The 18,895-nt window shown below is 42.9% G+C and overlaps 1 protein-coding gene across 1 annotated transcript; it reads right to left on the minus strand.

Annotated features, from left to right (window-relative positions):
* Nucleotides 1–1,805: 1,805 nt before the first annotated feature.
* On the minus strand, nucleotides 1,806–7,254 carry LOC139385776 (high affinity choline transporter 1-like). Its single transcript, XM_071131029.1, has 3 exons — nucleotides 7,059–7,254; nucleotides 4,215–4,432; nucleotides 1,806–2,539 (listed from the first exon to the last, which is right to left on the minus strand). Exons 1-3 carry the CDS (start codon nucleotides 7,252–7,254, stop codon nucleotides 2,027–2,029), a joined length of 927 nt encoding a protein of 308 aa, XP_070987130.1. The 3' UTR covers nucleotides 1,806–2,026.
* Between the last annotated feature and the right edge of the window lie 11,641 nt (nucleotides 7,255–18,895).

Genomic DNA, 18,895 nt, shown 5'->3' on the forward strand with positions numbered 1-18,895 from the left:
TGAGTACAACCCCAAGAACACCATCCCAACCATGAAGCATGGAGGTGGAAACATCATTCTTTGGGGATGCTTTTCTGCAAAGGGGACAGGACGACTGCACCGTATTGAGGGGAGGATGGATGGGGCCATGTATCGCGAGATCTTGGCCAACCACCTCCTTCCCTCAGTAAGAGCATTGAAGATGGGTCGTGGCTGGGTCTTCCAGCATGACAATGACCCAAAACACACAGCCAGGGCAACTAAAGAGTGGCTCCGTAAGAAGCATCTCAAGGTCCTGGAGTGGCCTAGCCAGTCTCCAGACCTGAACCCAATAGAAAATCTTTGGAGGGAGCTGAAAGTCCATATTGCCCAGTGACAGCCCCGAAACCTGAAGGATCTGGAGAAGGTCTGTATGGAGGAGTGGGCCAAAATCCCTGCTACAGTGTGTGCAAACCTGGTCAAGAACTACAGGAAACGTATGATCTCTGTAATTGCAAACAAAGGTTTCTGTACCAAATGTTAGGTTCTGCTTTTCTGATGTATCAAATACTTATGTCAAGCAATAAAATGCAAATCAATTACTTAAAAATCATACAATGTTATTTACTGGATTTTTGTTTTAGATTCCGTCTCTCACAGTTGAAGTGCACCTATGATTAAAATTACAGACCTCTACATGCTTTGTAAGTAGGAAAACCTGCATAATAGGCTGTGTATCAAATACTTGTTTTCCCCACTGTATCAAAGTAGTGTAGTGGAGGTATACGCTCTATCAATTAATGCAAATTGATTGAACAGATAGGAATGTTTAATTTAAAATGATGGTAAACTATTATTTACTCAAATTTTAGGCGCGGCAATGTACGCACGTCAGTAGGCCTACTTGTATATGTTCTGAAATGCAATTTGCGGCAAAACACGTTTCTAAAATGCCGACTGCACATGTGAGAGGTTCCATGGACAGAGATGGAAATATCCATTAGAAATGTAAAAGGAGAGGGGATATAAAGACGCAACAACTATACTATCACGGGTTGATAATATGATAATGCCTTTGGCTGCTAGACAATGAAGTTGAAAGAAAACCAATAGTACAGGAGAAAGCATAATGAGGAAGTCTTTATAAAAAGTAATTGCCTCCACATTTCTATGGTGGGACTTTGACCATAGGCTACTCTGAAGCAAGACCGAGTAGCCTGTACATACATGGCGGAGAGAGATTACACAATGAAGATGCAGGAAAACATACAACTGAAAATCTTTCCAGAGATTAAAGCTAACTATGACCCTTGACCCTATACCAAATACTCAATGATCACTTAGACAGTCATAATAACAGAGCAGTTATTCAGTACTCATTAGCCCCTCCAAGCAATTACTTCTCCCTTCTTAAGCAGTGTTATTGAAGAGTTTAATTCCAAAATGCTATATCCACCAATTTTTCATGTGTGCTTTTTCATGAGAAAAGATTGCTCATCATGGGTAACTTCAAGTGTGTAAAATATTTGAATTCTCAGAAACACTATATAACCATTGTTTAGCTAGAATGGAATGTTCGTACCCTGTATATTTGACAGTGATATGTGGTTGTCTCGCCTAGCTAGCTTAAGATGAACACACTAACTGTAAGTCGCTCTGCATAAGAGCATCTGTTAATAAACAAAAATGTAAAAAAGTAAATGTCTTACAAACAGATCTCATATTACTGTATTTAATGACTTTAAAAATGTAATATTGATGTATCAATTGTATACTGTTCTTTATAAAAAAAATGTTATTATTTATTACTTTTAACTGTGTAAAACCTAGCAGTACTACTTCTTTCTCTTAGAGTGAGGAGGATATATAGCATTTTGCTATAACAACATGGTTATTTGTCTCTCTAAAATGAAACTGTCAGGCGATAGATTTATTTTAGATACATGTCTGTCACTAAACAACCCCATGGCATGATTAGACAGTGAAGAAACACACGAACACCCCTGCCCATCCTTAGGGGGGAAAAGTTGCTGCTTGACTCCCAGCGTACCCCTCCCTCCCTCTGTTCCTAGCAGCTGGTGCTGGAGATGGCCAGGAGATTTTCGGTGACAGCAGGTTTCCCATCGTCACCCTCCTTTCCCCTCTCCTCCTCCCCCAGTGCAGCCAGCAGGTCCCAAGAGCGGGGCAGCAGGCGGTGGCTGAAGGCCAGGGTGGCCAGGCTGGAGGCTAGGGGGATACACACAAGAGATGACAACATCACCAGAGTCCTGAAGGGGAAGTACTGGTGGATGACTCCTCCCTCCTCCCTCCAACCAGGGAACAGGAGGGCCGTTGGTAGCCGAATGAGAGGCTCTCCACTCAGCAGCCTCAGAGTGACTGCCACAAGGTAACCAGCGGTAGCACCGTAGCCATTAGCACAGCGGCAGTGAAGAACACAGATCAGCTGGGGGAAGACCACGCAGTAGATGAGGTCTCCACTGATCAGCCAGAAGGCAAACACACTGTCCTCAGCAAACGCCAGGCCTTTACCAGCCAGACCCACCAGCAACACACTGACACGAATCACCCACACACACACTCCCTGTCCGACGAGAGAGAGAGAGAGAGAGAGAGAGAGAGAGAGAGAGAGAGAGAGAGAGAGAGAGAGAGAGAGAGAGAGAGAGAGAGAGAGAGAGAGAGAGAGAGAGAGAGAGAGAGAGAGAGAGAGAGAGAGAGAGAGAGAGAGAGAGAGAGAGAGAGAGAGACACATTTTTTCCACATTTTGTTATGTTACAGATTTATTCTAAAATGTATTAAATTCTATTGTTTCCTCATCAATCTCCACACAATACCCCATAATGACAAAGCAAAAACAGGCTTCTAGAAGTTTTTGCAAAATAAAAAATAAAATCCCTTATTTACATACATTTTCAGACCCTTTGCTATGAGACTCAAAATTGATCTCAGGTGCATCCTGTTTCCATTGATCATCCTTGAGATGTTCTACAACTTGATTGGAGTCCACCTGTGGTAAATTCAATTAATTTGACATGATTTGGAAGAGCACTCACCTGTCTATATAACATCCCACAGTTGACAGTGCACGTCAAAGCAAAAACCAAGTCATGAGGTTGAAGGAAATTGTCGTTAGAGGCTTGTGTCAGGATTGTGTCAAAGGCACAGATCTGGGGAAGGGTACCAAAACATTTCTGCAGCATTGAAGCTGCCCAAGAACACAGTGGCCTCATAATTATTAAACGGAAGATGTTTGTAACTAGCTTGGAACTAACAAGACTCTTCCTGTGGAGATGGGAGAACCTTCCAGAAGGACAACCATCTCTGCAGCACTCCACCAATCAGGCCTTTATAGTAGAGTCACCAGACGGAAGCCAATCCTCAGTAAAAAGCACACGACAGCCCACTTGGAGTTTACCAAAAGGCACCTAAAGGGCTTTCAGACCATATGAAGCAAGATTATCTGCTCTGATGAAACCAAGATTGAACTCTTTGGCCTGAATGCCAAGCGTCATGGCTGGAGAAAACCTGGCACCATCCCTACGGTGAAGCATGGTGGTGGCAGCATTGTGCTGTGGGTATGTTTTTCAGCGGCAAAAACCGGGAGACTAGTCAGGATCGAGGGAAAGATGAAGGGAGCTAAGTACAGAGAGATCCTTGATGAAAACCTGTTCCAGAGCACTCAGGAACTCAGACTGGGGCAAAGGTTCAACTTCCAACAGGACAACGACCCTAAGCACACAGCCAAGACAATGCAGGAGTGGCTTCGGGACAAGTCTCTGAATGTGCTTGAGTGGTCCAGCCAGAGTCCAGACTTGAAACGGAACAAACAATCCTGGAGAGACCTAAAAATAACTGTGCAGTAATGCTCCAAATCCAACCTGACAGAACTTGAGAGGATCTGCAGAGAAGAATGGAAGAAACTCCCCAAATACAGGTGTGTCCCCCAAATACAAGCTTGTAGCGTCATACCCAAGAAGACTCGAGGCTGTAATCGCTGCCAAAGGTGCTTCAACTAAGTACTGAGAAATTGGTCAGATTACTTATGTAAATGAGATATTTCTGTTTTTGCTTTGTCATTGGGGGTATTGTGCGTAGATTGATGAGCAGGAAAAACAAAATGTGGAAAAAGTCAAGGGGTCTGAATACTTTCTGAATGCACTGTAACGTGTATACTTTTCTTGAATGACATAACAGCAATTATTCATACTTTCAGTTAATAGAAAACCCCTGTGTGTGTGTACACACACACACGCACACACCTGTGCCTTGAGAGTGCGCTTGTAGATGTTGTGAGTGAACATGGATGCGGAGGAGAGGAGAACAGAGTCCATGGAGGACATGACAGCTGCAGCCACGGCCCCGATGCCCACAACAGACACCCAGGGAGGGGTGAGGTAGTGCAGGGCCAGAGGCAGCACCTTGCCTGCCTCCCCACGGGCAAACGGAGAGGGCAGGCCGTACCCCGTCTGGTTCCAGTCTGTAGGGGTAGAGAAGGGAGAGAGAGGAAGGGGTAAAGAGATGGTTCAGTCGGAAAATGGGATGGCAGGGAGGAGTGACTGACTGGTTGGATAGTTGACTGGGTAACTGATGGACTGACGGACTGACTGGCTGACCGACTGACCAACCAACTGACTTAAGGACTGACTGGTTGACTGACTTACTGATATATCAACTGACCGACTGACCGGCCAACTGACTGACCGACTTGCTGGTTGACGGACTGACTGGTTGACTGGCTGGTTGACTGACTTACTGATTGAGTATCTGTATCTGTGTATCTGTGTACCTGTGTTAGGGATGGATCTAAATGTACAGAATGGGGACCTGTGTATCTGGGTACCTGTGTATCTGGGTACCTGTGTATCTGGGTACCTGTGTATCTGGGTACCTGTGTTAGGGATGGATCTAAATGTACAGAATGGGGACCTGGGGGAAAATAGGGGAGGGGCATGCTTTTTCAGTCAACGGGAGGGTTTAGTATTTTTTTTTTATCTAGTCATTTGTAATTGATGGAATTTCAATATTTCTCAGTGTTTTAGAATTTGTTGCTTATTAGGCTATATATCGATGTGTGCCCGATGCCACCCCTCACCTGATTCTCTGCTGGGTGCGCAATATCAAGTGGCCTATAGGCTATTTAGTGTGGTCTGAGTCACATGATCCATAGGCTATAGGCTATTTAGTGTGGTCTCAATCACATGATCCAAACTATTTTTTGTGCTGCCTAACCAATGGCTGTGCTGTGTAGCCCTACAGTGGCAGTTCAGGAGGAGAGACAAGTCATTCTAACCTCTAACAGTTCTTGATTAGGCCTAGTCCCAAAAAATCTATATCTTGTGCACGGACGAGCCTATAGCCTGTTCAGTTTGAGAAGGAGAGCGTGACGATGAGGAGGAGGACCGGAGGTGAACTTTAATAGCTACTGCTATATCTACTGCCCATGATGAATTTATCAGAGTTATTGACCGAACAATAAGCCCGGTTCGGGTCATTTATATTCTGGTGCTGAATCTTGAAGTAGCAGTCTTGGCACAATCAATCGGAAATGGACTGAAAGTAGATCAATTCAAGTAGGCATAATTCATTTAATTTTAATTAGACATTACTAACAACAAGAGGGCGCTGTGTTGGAGCCTATTTATATCTATTTAAGAAATAATAGGAAGACCTACCTGTTTGACAGACAAAATTAGGCTATAGGCTGCTATATCCATAGATTTGTCAGGTAATTCCTCCACCCACCATGCACTCCTTAAATAGTCTGCCTAGGTGTCAGTGAAGAGCTGTTAAGCTAAAACCAGGACTCAAATTGAGGGGTATGAGAGGACCTTTTACCATTAACTGTCTATTAACTACCCATTAACTACCCATTAATTACCCACTAACTGTCCATTAACAACCCATTACCAACCCATTAACCATCCATTAACGGTCCATTAGCTGTCCATTAACTGCATATTAACTGCATATTAACTGTCCATTAACTGTCCATTAACTGCATATTAAGTCATGCCCCCCTCCGTCCTTGACTTGACCTAAATAAGTCTATACAACACACTGTCGGTGTTAGAATCTTAATATCACAAACCGTTATAACCAGTTTAAGGAGGACATGTCATTTTTTAATCGTCTTCCCTCGGTTGCCCCTCTTTCTCCTGACAGTAGGGCCTGCACCACTCCTTCTCCCGGCAGTAGGGCCTGCTCCACTCCTCCTCCCGGCAGTAGGGCCTGCTCCACTCCTCCTCCCGGCAGTAGGGCCTGCTCCACTCCTCCTCCCGGCAGTAGGGCCTGTTCCACTCCTCCCGACAGTAGGGCCTGCTCCACTCCTCCTCCCGGCAGTAGGGCCTGCTCCACTCCTCCTCCCGGCAGTAGGGCCTGCTCCACTCCTCCTCCCGGCAGTAGGGCCTGCTCCACTCCTTCTCCCGGCAGTAGGGCCTGCTCCACTCCTTCTCCCGGCAGTAGGGCCTGCTCCACTCCTTCTCCCGGCAGTAGGGCCTGCTCCACTCCTTCTCCCGGCAGTAGGGCCTGCTCCACTCCTTCTCCCGGCAGTAGGGCCTGCTCCACTCCTCCTCCCGGCAGTAGGGCCTGCTCCACTCCTTCTCCCGGCAGTAGGGCCTGCTCCCGCCTGACAGTGGAATGTGCCGTGAGCGGTTGATAATCACTCCCATAATCACCTCGTAACTGAACCTAAACTACACCGAAACGAATTTCACACATCTAACAACAGATGAAATAAATGAAGTAAATATGATGGGGGAGAATGGGTGAGTTAGAACATTTACATAAGAACCCTTTACGCAGTACTTTATTGAAGCACCTTTGGCAGCGATTTTAGCCTCAAGACTTCTTGGGTTCGGTGCTTGGCACACCTGTATTTGGGGAGTTTCTCCCAATCTTCTCTGCAGATCTTCTCAAGCTCTGTCAGGTTGGATGGGGAGTGTCACTGCACAGCTATTTTCAGGTCTCTCCAGAGATGTCAAATCAAATTGTATTTGTCACATGGGCCTTCCTCTGACACCGCCTAGTATATAGGTCCTGGATGGCAGGAAGCTTGGTCCCAGTGATGTACTGGGCTGTACGCATTACCCTCTGTAGTGCCTTACGGTCGGATGCCGAGCAGTTGCCATACCAGGCGCTGATGCACCTGGCCAGGATGCTCTCGATGGTGCAGCTGTAAAAAAAATTGAGAATCTGGGGACCCATACCAAATCTTTTCAGTCTCTCGACCCGCTCCACTACAGCCCCATTGATGTGAATGGGGGCGTGTTCAGCCCTCCTTTTCCTGTAGCCCACGACCATGCATACCTTCCCACTTTGATGACAAAGAAACAGACCAATTCGCCATGGTATCCGACGTATAAATAGTATGACTGCTGTCATATCGACACTTATATTCATTATAATGTCATTTTTGCTTTCATTCATTATTTATCAAGCACACTTGGCGCTTATAATGATGTTTAGGCTACTGATGATTCTATCATTTGACTGCGCGTCTTGCTGATCGTGTATCTTGGTGGTTGGTGTATTTGTTTTATTTTGGCGTTATGAAAAGAAAGCTGTTACCGTGTTCCAACACATACATTTTTTTGTTTCATAGTTGTAACAAAAGGCACTCCACAAATAGAAATTGAACACTTGAAATTGTGTTTTTTGTGAGTTTTGTTTTTACATATAGCCTACAGTAACATAAACCAATGAAAATGCTATTGTGTTATGTGAAATAAAATAAGAATTGTATTCTAATATTACCTTAGACCTTCATAAATACACACAAATTATTATTTTAGCGATAGCATATATGGAATGTATTAATTACACTGTTAGAATGCTGCAGTCAGAATGACTGTTCGTTAGCTTGAAGGGGGGTCCCTTGAGGCCCAGTGGTTTTTGTGTTTTAAAGAAAATGGCAAAGATCACATTCACAGTTTAACATTTTGAAGAAAATAAAATGGATCTGATTTGGTTCGTGATGCTTTATGCGAGAAACAAGCTGTAAAGTACCCGGGAAAGATGTGACGCCGATGCATATGAGGATATCATTGTTTCATTTCTTTGACATTCAGAGGCTGTGCTACAGCCTTCTACAGCCGAGGAGACAAAACATGTACAGTGCCTTGCGAAAGTATTCGGCCCCCTTGAACTTTGCGACCTTTTGCCACATTTCAGGCTTCAAACATAAAGATATAAAACTGTATTTTTTTGTGAAGAATCAACAACAAGTGGGACACAATCATGAAGTGGAATGACATTTATTGGATATTTCAAACTTTTTTAACAATTCAAAAACTGAAAAATTGGGCGTGCAAAATTATTCAGACCCCTTAACTTTCAGTGCAGCAAACTCTCCAGAAGTTCAGTGAGGATCTCTGAATGATCCAATGTTGACCTAAATGACTAATGATGATAAATACAATCCACCTGTGTGTAATCAAGTCTCCGTATAAATGCACCTGCACTGTGAGTCCAGACCTGAATCCAATCGAGAATCTGTGGAAAGAACTGAAAACTGCTGTTCACAAATGCTCTCCATCCAACCTCACTGAGCTCGAGCTGTTTTGCAAGGAGGAATGGGAAAAAAATTCAGTCTCGAGAGACTGAATTTTTTTCCCATTCCTCCTTGCAAAACAGCTCGAGCTCAGTGAGGTTGGATGGAGAGCATTTGTGAACAGCAGTTTTCAGTTCTTTCCACAGATTCTCGATTGGATTCAGGTCTGGACTTTGACTTGGCCATTCTAACACCTGGATATGTTTATTTTTGAACCATTCCATTGTAGATTTTGCTTTATGTTTTGGATCATTGTCTTGTTGGAAGACAAATCTCCGTCCCAGTCTCAGGTCTTTTGCAGACTCCATCAGGTTTTCTTCCAGAATGGTCCTGTATTTGGCTCTATCCATCTTCCCATCAATTTTAACCATCTTCCCTGTCCCTGCTGAAGAAAAGCAGGCCCAAACCATGATGCTGCCACCACCATGTTTGACAGTGGGGATGGTGTGTTCAGCTGTGTTGCTTTTACGCCAAACATAACGTTTTGCATTGTTGCCAAAAAGTTCAATTTTGGTTTCATCTGACCAGAGCACCTTCTTCCACATGTCTGGTGTGTCTCCCAGGTGGCTTGTGGCAAACTTTAAACAACACTTTTTATGGATATCTTTAAGAAATGGCTTTCTTCTTGCCACTCTTCCATAAAGGCCAGATTTGTGCAATATACGACTGATTGTTGTCCTATGGACAGAGTCTCCCACCTCAGCTGTAGATCTCTGCAGTTCATCCAGAGTGATCATGGGCCTCTTGGCTGCATCTCTGATCAGTCTTCTCCTTGTATGAGCTGAAAGTTTAGAGGGACGGCCAGGTCTTGGTAGATTTGCAGTGGTCTGATACTCCTTCCATTTCAATATTATCGCTTGCACAGTGCTCCTTGGGATGTTTAAAGCTTGGGAAATCTTTTTGTATCCAAATCCGGCTTTAAACTTCTTCACAACAGTATCTCGGACCTGCCTGGTGTGTTCCTTGTTCTTCATGATGCTCTCTGCGCTTTTAACGGACCTCTGAGACTATCACAGTGCAGGTGCATTTATACGGAGACTTGATTACACACAGGTGGATTGTATTTATCATCATTAGTCATTTAGGTCAACATTGGATCATTCAGAGATCCTCACTGAACTTCTGGAGAGAGTTTGCTGCACTGAAAGTAAAGGGGCTGAATAATTTTGCACGCCCAATTTTTCAGTTTTTGATTTGTTAAAAAAGTTTGAAATATCCAATAAATGTTGTTCCACTTCATGATTGTGTCCCACTTGTTGTTGATTCTTCACAAAAAAATACAGTTTTATATCTTTATGTTTGAAGCCTGAAATGTGGCAAAAGGTCGCAAAGTTCAAGGGGGCCGAATACTTTCGCAAGGCACTGTATATATTTACGCTCAGTGTGTCGTCTTGATCGCTGTTGAAAATGTAGTTTCTGTTGGAGAGTTTTCGTCCTCTCGCTCTCTCTCTCTCTCTGTCGTGGTTATAGGGGATAGTTCAGAGCGACATTCATGTTGTAGAATGGATGTTTCGGCGGTTGTCGTTCTTCGCATTCAATGATACAGAATTCCTAGCTGCAGACTAGTAATTAATATCAAAGACTTGTTCTTATTCTGTCGGTATCGATAGTCTAAGAGTTTAACCACGTGGTATGGTTAAAAGATTCAGCAATGGTCTGCAACCTTTGTCCTCCCATGATTGAGAGAAACATGGTCTACTGACAATTTCTCAAAGTTGGGTTTTATTCGGAATTGCAGAAAAGGGGCTGCCCCAGGATGCCTGACCCTAACTGGGCTCATGGGCGGTCCTCTGATTTAGTTCAACTCAAAGGGCAATTGGAGTTTCCTTCATTAAACAGTCCAAAATCACATTACACAATTTTAAAACCTGTATCATACTCACTCATTCATCTTATACAACAATTAGATGTAAACCTCATATCTGAGGCTATTATATAAACAGCGTTATGGTAATGTGGCTGCACCGTCTCCCATGAGCTTCCCCAAGTTGTAACAAACGGACCAGTTCGTAGCTGGATTCTTCACCGATCTTTTATACTTTCTCCGGAACATAAACGTTGTTCGGACCTGAAGTTCTGTGAGGTGGAAGAAATTCCTTTCTTCTCTATGAAACTTCACTCTATCTCTATACTGTGTGGCCATGAGGAGATCCTCTCCTCAGGAATTTACAACCTCTCTCTGACCACGGCAGCCTAGTTGAAGGAGGGAGAGGGGGATGGGGCTTGCTGTACCCAAAGAGGGCAACGTCATGACACTTACTTATTAGCCCTTAATCAACAAAGCAGTTTTAAGAAAATACCTAAAAGAAAAGTAAGAGATAAGAATGACAAATAATTACAGAGCAGCAGTAAATAACAATAGCAGGGATATAATATTTAGAGGGTACCGGTACAGAGTCAATGTGGAGGCTATACACAGGGGGTAACGGTACAGAGTCAATGTGGAGGCTATATACAGGGGGTACCAGTACAGAGTCAATGTGGAGGCTATATACAGGGGGTAACGGTACAGAGTCAATGTGGAGGCTATATACAGGGGGTACCAGTACAGAGTCAATGTGGAGGCTATATACAGGGTGTTACGGTACAGAGTCAACGTGGAGGCTATATACAGGGGGTACCAGTACAGAGTCAATGTGGAGGCTATATACAGGGGGTAACGGTACAGAGTCAATGTGGAGGCTATATACAGGGGGTACCGGTACAGAGTCAATGTGGAGGCTATATACAGGGGGTACCGGTACAGAGTCAATGTGGAGGCTATATACAGGGGGTACTGGTACAGAGTCAATGTGGAGGCTATATACAGGGGCTACCGGTACAGAGTCAATGTGGAGGCTATATACAGGGGGTACCGGTACAGAGTCAATGTGGAGGCTATATACAGGGGGTACCGGTACAGAGTCAATGTGGAGGCTATATACAGGGGGTACCGGTACAGAGTCAATGTGGAGGCTATATACAGGGGGTAACGGTACAGAGTCAACGGGCGGGGCACCGTTGTCAAGGTAATATGTACATGTAGGTGGAGTTATTAAAGTGACTATGCATAGATAACAGAGAGTAGCAGCAGCGTAGAAGGGGGGAGATGCAAATAGTCTGTTTTGACTAGATGTTCAGGAGTCATATGGCTTAGGAGTAGAAGCTGTTTAGAAGCCTCTTGGACCTAGACTTGGGGGTCCAGTACCGCTTGCCGTGCGGTAGCAGAGAGAGCAGTCTACGACTAGGGTGGCTGGAGTCTTTGACAATTTTTAGTGTGCTTGGACCATGTTAGTTTGTTGGTGATGAGGACACCAAGGAACTTGAAGCTCTCAACCTGCTCCACTACAGCCCCGTCGATGAGAATGGTGGCATGCTCGGTCCTCCTTTTCCTGTAGTCCACAATCATATCCTTTGTCTTGATCACGTTGCGGGAGAGATTGTTGTCCTTGTACCACATGCTCAGGTCCCTGATTACCTCCCTATAGGCTCTCATCGTTGTCGGTGATCAGGCACTGTTGTGTCATCAGCAAACTTAATGATGGTGTTGGAGTCGTGCCTGGCTGTGCAGTCATGAGTGAACAGGGAGTACAGGAGGGGACTGAGCACGCATCAATGAGGGGCCCCCATGTTGAGGATCAGCGTGGCGGATGTGTTGTTACCTACTCTTACCACCTGGTGGCAGCCCGTCAGGAAGTCCAGGATCCAGTTGCAGAGGGAGGTGCTTAGTCCCAGGGTCCTTAGCTTAGTGATGAGCTTTGAGGGCACTATGGTGTTGAACGCTGAGCTGTAGTCAATGAATAGCATTCTCAAATAGGTGTTCCTTTTGTCCAGGTGTGAAAGGGCAGTGTGGAGTGCAATAGAGATTGCACCATCTGTGGATCTGTTGGTGCGGTGTACAAATTGGAGTGGGTCTAGTGTTTCTGGGATAGTGGTGTGGATGTGAGCAATGACCAGCCTTTCAAAGCATTTCATGGCTACAGATGTAGGTGCTACGGGTCGGTAGTCATTTAGGCATGTTACCTTAGTGTTCTTGGGCACAGGGAGTATGGTGGTCTGCTTGAAACATGTTGGTATTACAGACACGGACAGGGAGAGGTTGAAAATGTCAGTGAAAACACTTGCCAGTTGGTCAGCGCATGCTCTGTGTACACGTCCTGGTAATCCATCTGGCCCTGCGGCCTTGTGAATGTTGACCTGTTTAAAGGTCTTGCTCACATCGACTGCGGAGAGTGTCATCCGGAACAGCTGATGCTCTCATGCATGTTTCAGTGTTACTTGCCTCGAAGCAAGCATATAAGTTATTTGGCTTGTCTGGTAGGCTCGTGTTACTGGGAAGCTCTCGGCTGTGCTTCCCTTTGTAGTATGTAATAGTTTGCAAGCCCTGCCACATCTGACGAGTGTCATAGCCAGTGTAGTACGATTCGATCTTAGTCCTGTATTGACACATTGCCTATTTGATGGCTCATCGGAGGCCATAGCTGGATTTCTTATCAGCTACAGTCCCGCTCCTTGAAAGTGGCAACTCTACTCTTTAGCTCAGTGCGAATGTTGCCTGTAATCCATGGCTTCTGGTTGGGGTATGTACATTTGAAGTCGGAAGTTTACATACTCTTAGGTTGGAGTCATTAAAACTCCTTTTTCAACCACTCCACAAATTTCTTAATAACAAACTATAGTTTTGGCAATTCGGTTAGGACATCTACTTTGTGCATGACACAAGTAATTTTTCCAACAATTGTTTACAGACAGATTATTTCACTTATAATTCACTGTATCACAATTCCATTGGGTCAGAAGTTTACATACACTAAGTTGACTGTGCCTTTATAACAGCTTGGAAAATTCCAAAAAATGATGTCTTCATTAGTAATGAGTAGGAAAATGATGTGGATATATCGAAGCAACATCTCAAGACATCAGTCAGGAAGTTAAAGCTTGTTCACAAATGGGTCTTCCAAATGGACAATGACCCCAAGCATACTTCCAAAGTTGTGGCAAAATGGCTTAAGGACAACAAAGTCAAGGTATTGGAGTGGCCATCACAAAGCCCCGACCTCAATCCTACAGAACATTTGTGGGCAGAACTGAAAAAGCGTGTGCGAGCAAGGAGGCCTACAAACCTGACTCAGTTACACCAGCTCTGTCAGGAGGAATGGGACAACATTCACCCAACATATTGTGGGAAGCTTGTGGAAGGCTACCTGAAACGTTTGACCCAAGTTAAACAATTTAAAGGCAATGCTACCAAATACTAATTGAGTGTATGTAAACTTCTGACCCACTGGGAATGTGATGAAAGAAATAAAAGTTGAAATAAATAATTCTCTCTACTATTATTCTGACATTTCACATTCTTAAAATAAAGTGGTGATCCTAACTCCTGCTTGAATTTTTGCTTGTAAGCAGGAATCAGGAGGACAGAATTATGGTCAGATTTTCCAAATGGAAGACCTTAATTGACAACAGATCCACATTCACTTATACATTCTCAGGCCAAAGTCCTCCATCAGTCCAGGACCTGCCTCTCTATGCTGGTGTGGGTCTACTTAACTACAATATTCTGGAGAGAGATGATTTAACTATAATATCTTGGAGAGAGATGATATAACTATAATGTCCTAGAGAGAGATGATTTAACTATAATGTCTTAGAGAGAGATGATTTAACTATAATATCTTAGAGAGATGATTTAACTATAATGTCCTGGAGAGAGATGATTTAACTATAATATCTTGGAGAGAGATGATTTAACTATAATATCTTGGAGAGAGATGATTTAACTATAATGTCTTAGAGAGATGATTTAACTACAATATTCTGGAGAGAGATGATTTAACTATAATGTCTTGGAGAGAGATGATTTAACTATAATGTCTTAGAGAGATGATTTAACTATAATATCTTGGAGAGAGATGATTTAACTATAATATCTTGGAGAGAGATGATTTAACTATAATATCTTGGAGAGAGATAATTTAACTATAATGTCTTAGAGAGATGATTTAACTATAATATCTTGGAGAGAGATGATTTAACTATAATATCTTGGAGAGAGATGATTTAACTATAATATCTTGGAGAGAGATGATTTAACTATAATATTCTGGAGAGAGATGATTTAACTATAATGTCCTGGAGAGAGATGATTTAACTATAATATCTTGGAGAGAGATGATTTAACTATAATATCTTGGAGAGAGAGATGATTTAACTATAATATCTTGGAGAGAGATGATTTAACTATAATATCTTAGAGAGAGATGATTTAACTATAATGTCCTGGAGAGAGATGATTTAACTATAATATCTTGGAGAGAGATGATTTAACTATAATATCTTGGAGAGAGATGATTTAACTATAATGTCTTGGAGAGAGATGATTTAACTATAATATCTTGGAGAGAGATGATTTAACTATAATATCTTGGAGAGAGATGATTTAACTATAATATCTTGGAGAGAGATGATTTAACTATAATATCTTGGAGAGAGATGATTTAACTATAATGTCTTAGAGAGATGATTTAAATATAATATCTTAGAGAGAGATGATTTAACTATAATATCTTGTAGAGAGATGATTTAACTATAATATCTTGGAGAGAGATGATTTAACTATAATATCTTGGAGAGAGATGATTTAACTATAATATCTTGGAGAGAGATGATTTAACTATAATGTCTTAGAGAGAGATGATTTAACTATAATATCTTGGAGAGAGATGATTTAACTATAATATCTTGGAGAGAGATAATTTAACTATAATGTCTTAGAGAGATGATTTAACTATAATATCTTGGAGAGAGATGATTTAACTATAATATCTTGGAGAGAGATGATTTAACTATAGTATCTTGGAGAGAGATGATTTAACTATAATATCTTAGAGAGAGATGATTTAACTATAATGTCCTGGAGAGAGATGATTTAACTATAATATCTTGGAGAGAGATGATTTAACTATAATATCTTGGAGAGAGATGATTTAACTATAATGTCTTAGAGAGAGATGATTTAAATATAATATCTTAGAGAGAGATGATTTAACTATAATATCTTGTAGAGAGATGATTTAACTATAATATCTTGGAGAGAGATGATTTAACTATAATATCTTGGAGAGAGATGATTTAACTATAATATCTTGGAGAGAGATGATTTAACTATAATGTCTTAGAGAGAGATGATTTAACTATAATATCTTGGAGAGAGATGATTTAACTATAATGTCTTAGAGAGAGATGATTTAACTATAATATCTTGGAGAGAGATGATTTAACTATAATGTCTTAGAGAGAGATGATTTAACTATAATGTCTTAGAGAGAGATGATTTAACTATAATGTCTTAGAGAGAGATGATTTAACTATAATATCTTGGAGAGAGATGATTTAACTATAATGTCTTAGAGAGAGATGATTTAACTATAATATCTTGGAGAGAGATGATTTAACTATAATGTCTTAGAGAGAGATGATTTAACTATAATATCTTGGAGAGAGATGATTTAACTATAATGTCTTAGAGAGAGATGATTTAACTATAATATCTTAGAGAGATGATTTAAGTGTGTGGGTCTACTTAACTATAATATATATTCTGGAGATGATTTCTTATCAAACATATAGTATGAAATGTATTATCGTTCACACAGGTGTAGTAACACATTTACGAAACACGTAGTCCATCTGAATCAGGGTTTTCTTCAAACTCCTCCGGCTGAATAGAGATATAATATAGCCTGAAGGTAAACCCAAACTCAACACACACAGTCACTCAGCATCTGTTCATACTGAACAATAACCAACCCCTCTCGTCCTCGCTCTTCATGGCACCGTCGTGAGAACATCCTCTATCCTCTATCACGGAACAGTATCACTGAACATCCTCTATCCTCTATCACTGACCAGTATCACTGAACATCCTCTATCCTCTATCACTGAACATCCTCTATCCTCTATCACGGAACAGTATCACTGAACATCCTCTATTCTCTATCACTGAACATCCTCTATCCTCTATCACTGAACAGTGTCAATGAACATCCTCTATCCTCTATCACGGAACAGTATCACTGAACATCCTCTATCCTCTATCACTGAACAGTATCACTGAACATCCTCTATCTTACCTTCTGTCAGATGTAATAAGATATCAACTGAAAATAACATCCCACGGGACAAAAAATACAATATGGAAAGTATTTAGTAGAACCTAAGTAATGATCAGGGTGTAAGCGATTCTCCCTCGCACCATCTCTCCTCCTTGCTGACCCCGTCAGGAAACTGCCTTCTGATGCTGTTCTGGATAATGAACAAATCCCCTCACTCACAGACTAGACAGATATTGTATTGTCTACTGTGAAGAATAAAAATACAAAAAAGACATTATTTTGTTTTAAAGTTTTATTATTGAACATTTTGTACACAATAAATACATGTATTTTTTATTTTTTTTACAGCTAATAATAATATGCAGAAAGGATTTTTCACCTGTTCTCAATGTTGTCACCGTGGCAAGAGTCAGAAGATAAGGCCTGTTGTTCAACTACACGGATTTAGCAGCTCGGAACCATCTCCAAATCAAAACAAAATAGATACCAAAAAAAGGGGACAATAAACTAAACCTACAGGGACACAGGACTGTTCCACAGAGGGAGATTACAGAGCTGTGTTTGGCCAGAGAGATGAACCGTAACATCAGACATATTGTAATAAAAGTGTTGGCTTGCTCTGTGGGTGATAACAGCTTTCTGACAAGATGGAGGACGTTGATGTAAACCATAAACTTCTAAACAGGTTTGATAAACATTATAAAGATCTCAGAGAGGGCATGGTTTAGAGCAGACCAAACTAGCCAAGTACAGATAGGACCGTATCCTAACTCCCTTCGCATTATAATCACTCAAAACTCACACAACACCTGAAACTAACAAATCCACATTATCTCCAAGGCTCATTCAACATTCCTTCAATTGTTTCATAATTCAAATAACATTTATTTGTATTTTTGAATAACATAATTCTAAAGTAGCACCTCACCCTACAGACCAAATGGTTCCCTGGCTTCTGTAGAACACGATACAGGGTCAGAGGTTAGGGTCAGAGATTAGGGAGGTGCAGCCAGAATGAGAGAGCAACACTAAAAAACACCAGAATTAGAAACAGGTGAATAAAACAAATCAAGTGCTATGATGTCTCCCTAAGAAGGCCTGCGTGAAGGGGCTGGTAATGGATACTGACCTACGGTGAGGTACAACCCCACAGGGTGTCTACACTGACCTACGGTGAGGTACAACCCCACAGGGTGTCTACACTGACCTACGGTGAGGTACAACCCCACAGGGTGTCTACACTGACCTACGGTGAGGTACAACCCCACAGGGTGTCTACACCAACCTACGGCAAGGTACAACCCCACAGGGTGTCTACACCAACCTACGGCAAGGTACAACACCACAGGGTGTCTACACCGACCTACGGCAAGGTACAACCCCACGGGGTGTCTACACTGACCTACGGTGAGGTACAACCCCACAGGGTGTCTACACTGACCTACGGTGAGGTACAACCCCCCGGGGTGTCTACACTGACCTACGGTGAGGTACAACACCACAGGGTGTCTACACCAACCTACGGCAAGGTACAACCCCACAGGGTGTCTACACCGACCTACGGTGAGGTACAACACCACAGGGTGTCTACACCGACCTACGGTGAGGTACAACCCCACGGGGTGTCTACACTGACCTACGGTGAGGTACAACCCCACAGGGTATCTACACTGACCTACGGTGAGGTACAACCCCCCGGGGTGTCTACACTGACCTACGGTGAGGTACAACCCCACAGGGTGTCTACACCGACCTACGGTGAGGTACAACACCACAGGGTGTCTACACCGACCTACGGTGAGGTACAACCCCACAGGGTGTCTACACTGACCTACGGTGAGGTACAACCCCACAGGGTGTCTACACTGACCTACGGTGAGGTACAACCCCACGGGGTGTCTACACTGACCTACGGTGAGGTACAACCCCACAGGGTGTCTACACTGACCTACGGTGAGGTACAACCCCACGGGGTGTCTACACTGACCTACGGTGAGGTACAACCCCACGGGGTGTCTACACTGACCTACGGTGAGGTACAACCCCACAGGGTATCTACACTGACCTACGGTGAGGTACAACCCCACAGGGTGTCTACACTGACCTGCGGTGAGGTACAACCCCACAGGGTGTCTACACCGACCTGCGGTGAGGTACAACCCCACAGGGTGTCTACACTGACCTACGGTGAGGTACAACCCCACAGGGTGTCTACACTGACCTACGGTGAGGTACAACCCCACGGGGTGTCTACACTGACCTACGGTGAGGTACAACCCCACAGGGTGTCTACACT

Source organism: Oncorhynchus clarkii, chromosome 27 (assembly GCF_045791955.1).
Source record: "Oncorhynchus clarkii lewisi isolate Uvic-CL-2024 chromosome 27, UVic_Ocla_1.0, whole genome shotgun sequence".
Classification (NCBI taxonomy): Eukaryota; Metazoa; Chordata; class Actinopteri; order Salmoniformes; family Salmonidae; genus Oncorhynchus; species Oncorhynchus clarkii.

Coding starts and splice junctions, on each gene's coding strand:
- LOC139385776 (XM_071131029.1), bottom strand. CDS start 7,254: ATGGTCGTGGGCTACAGGAAAAGGAGGGCTGAACACGCCCCCATTCAC. Junction 4,433..7,058: donor CAACTGCTCGGCATCCGACC/GTAAGGCACTAC, acceptor CTACCCCTACAG/ACTGGAACCAGACGGGGTAC. Junction 2,540..4,214: donor AGCGCACTCTCAAGGCACAG/GTGTGTGCGTGT, acceptor CTCGTCGGACAG/GGAGTGTGTGTGTGGGTGAT.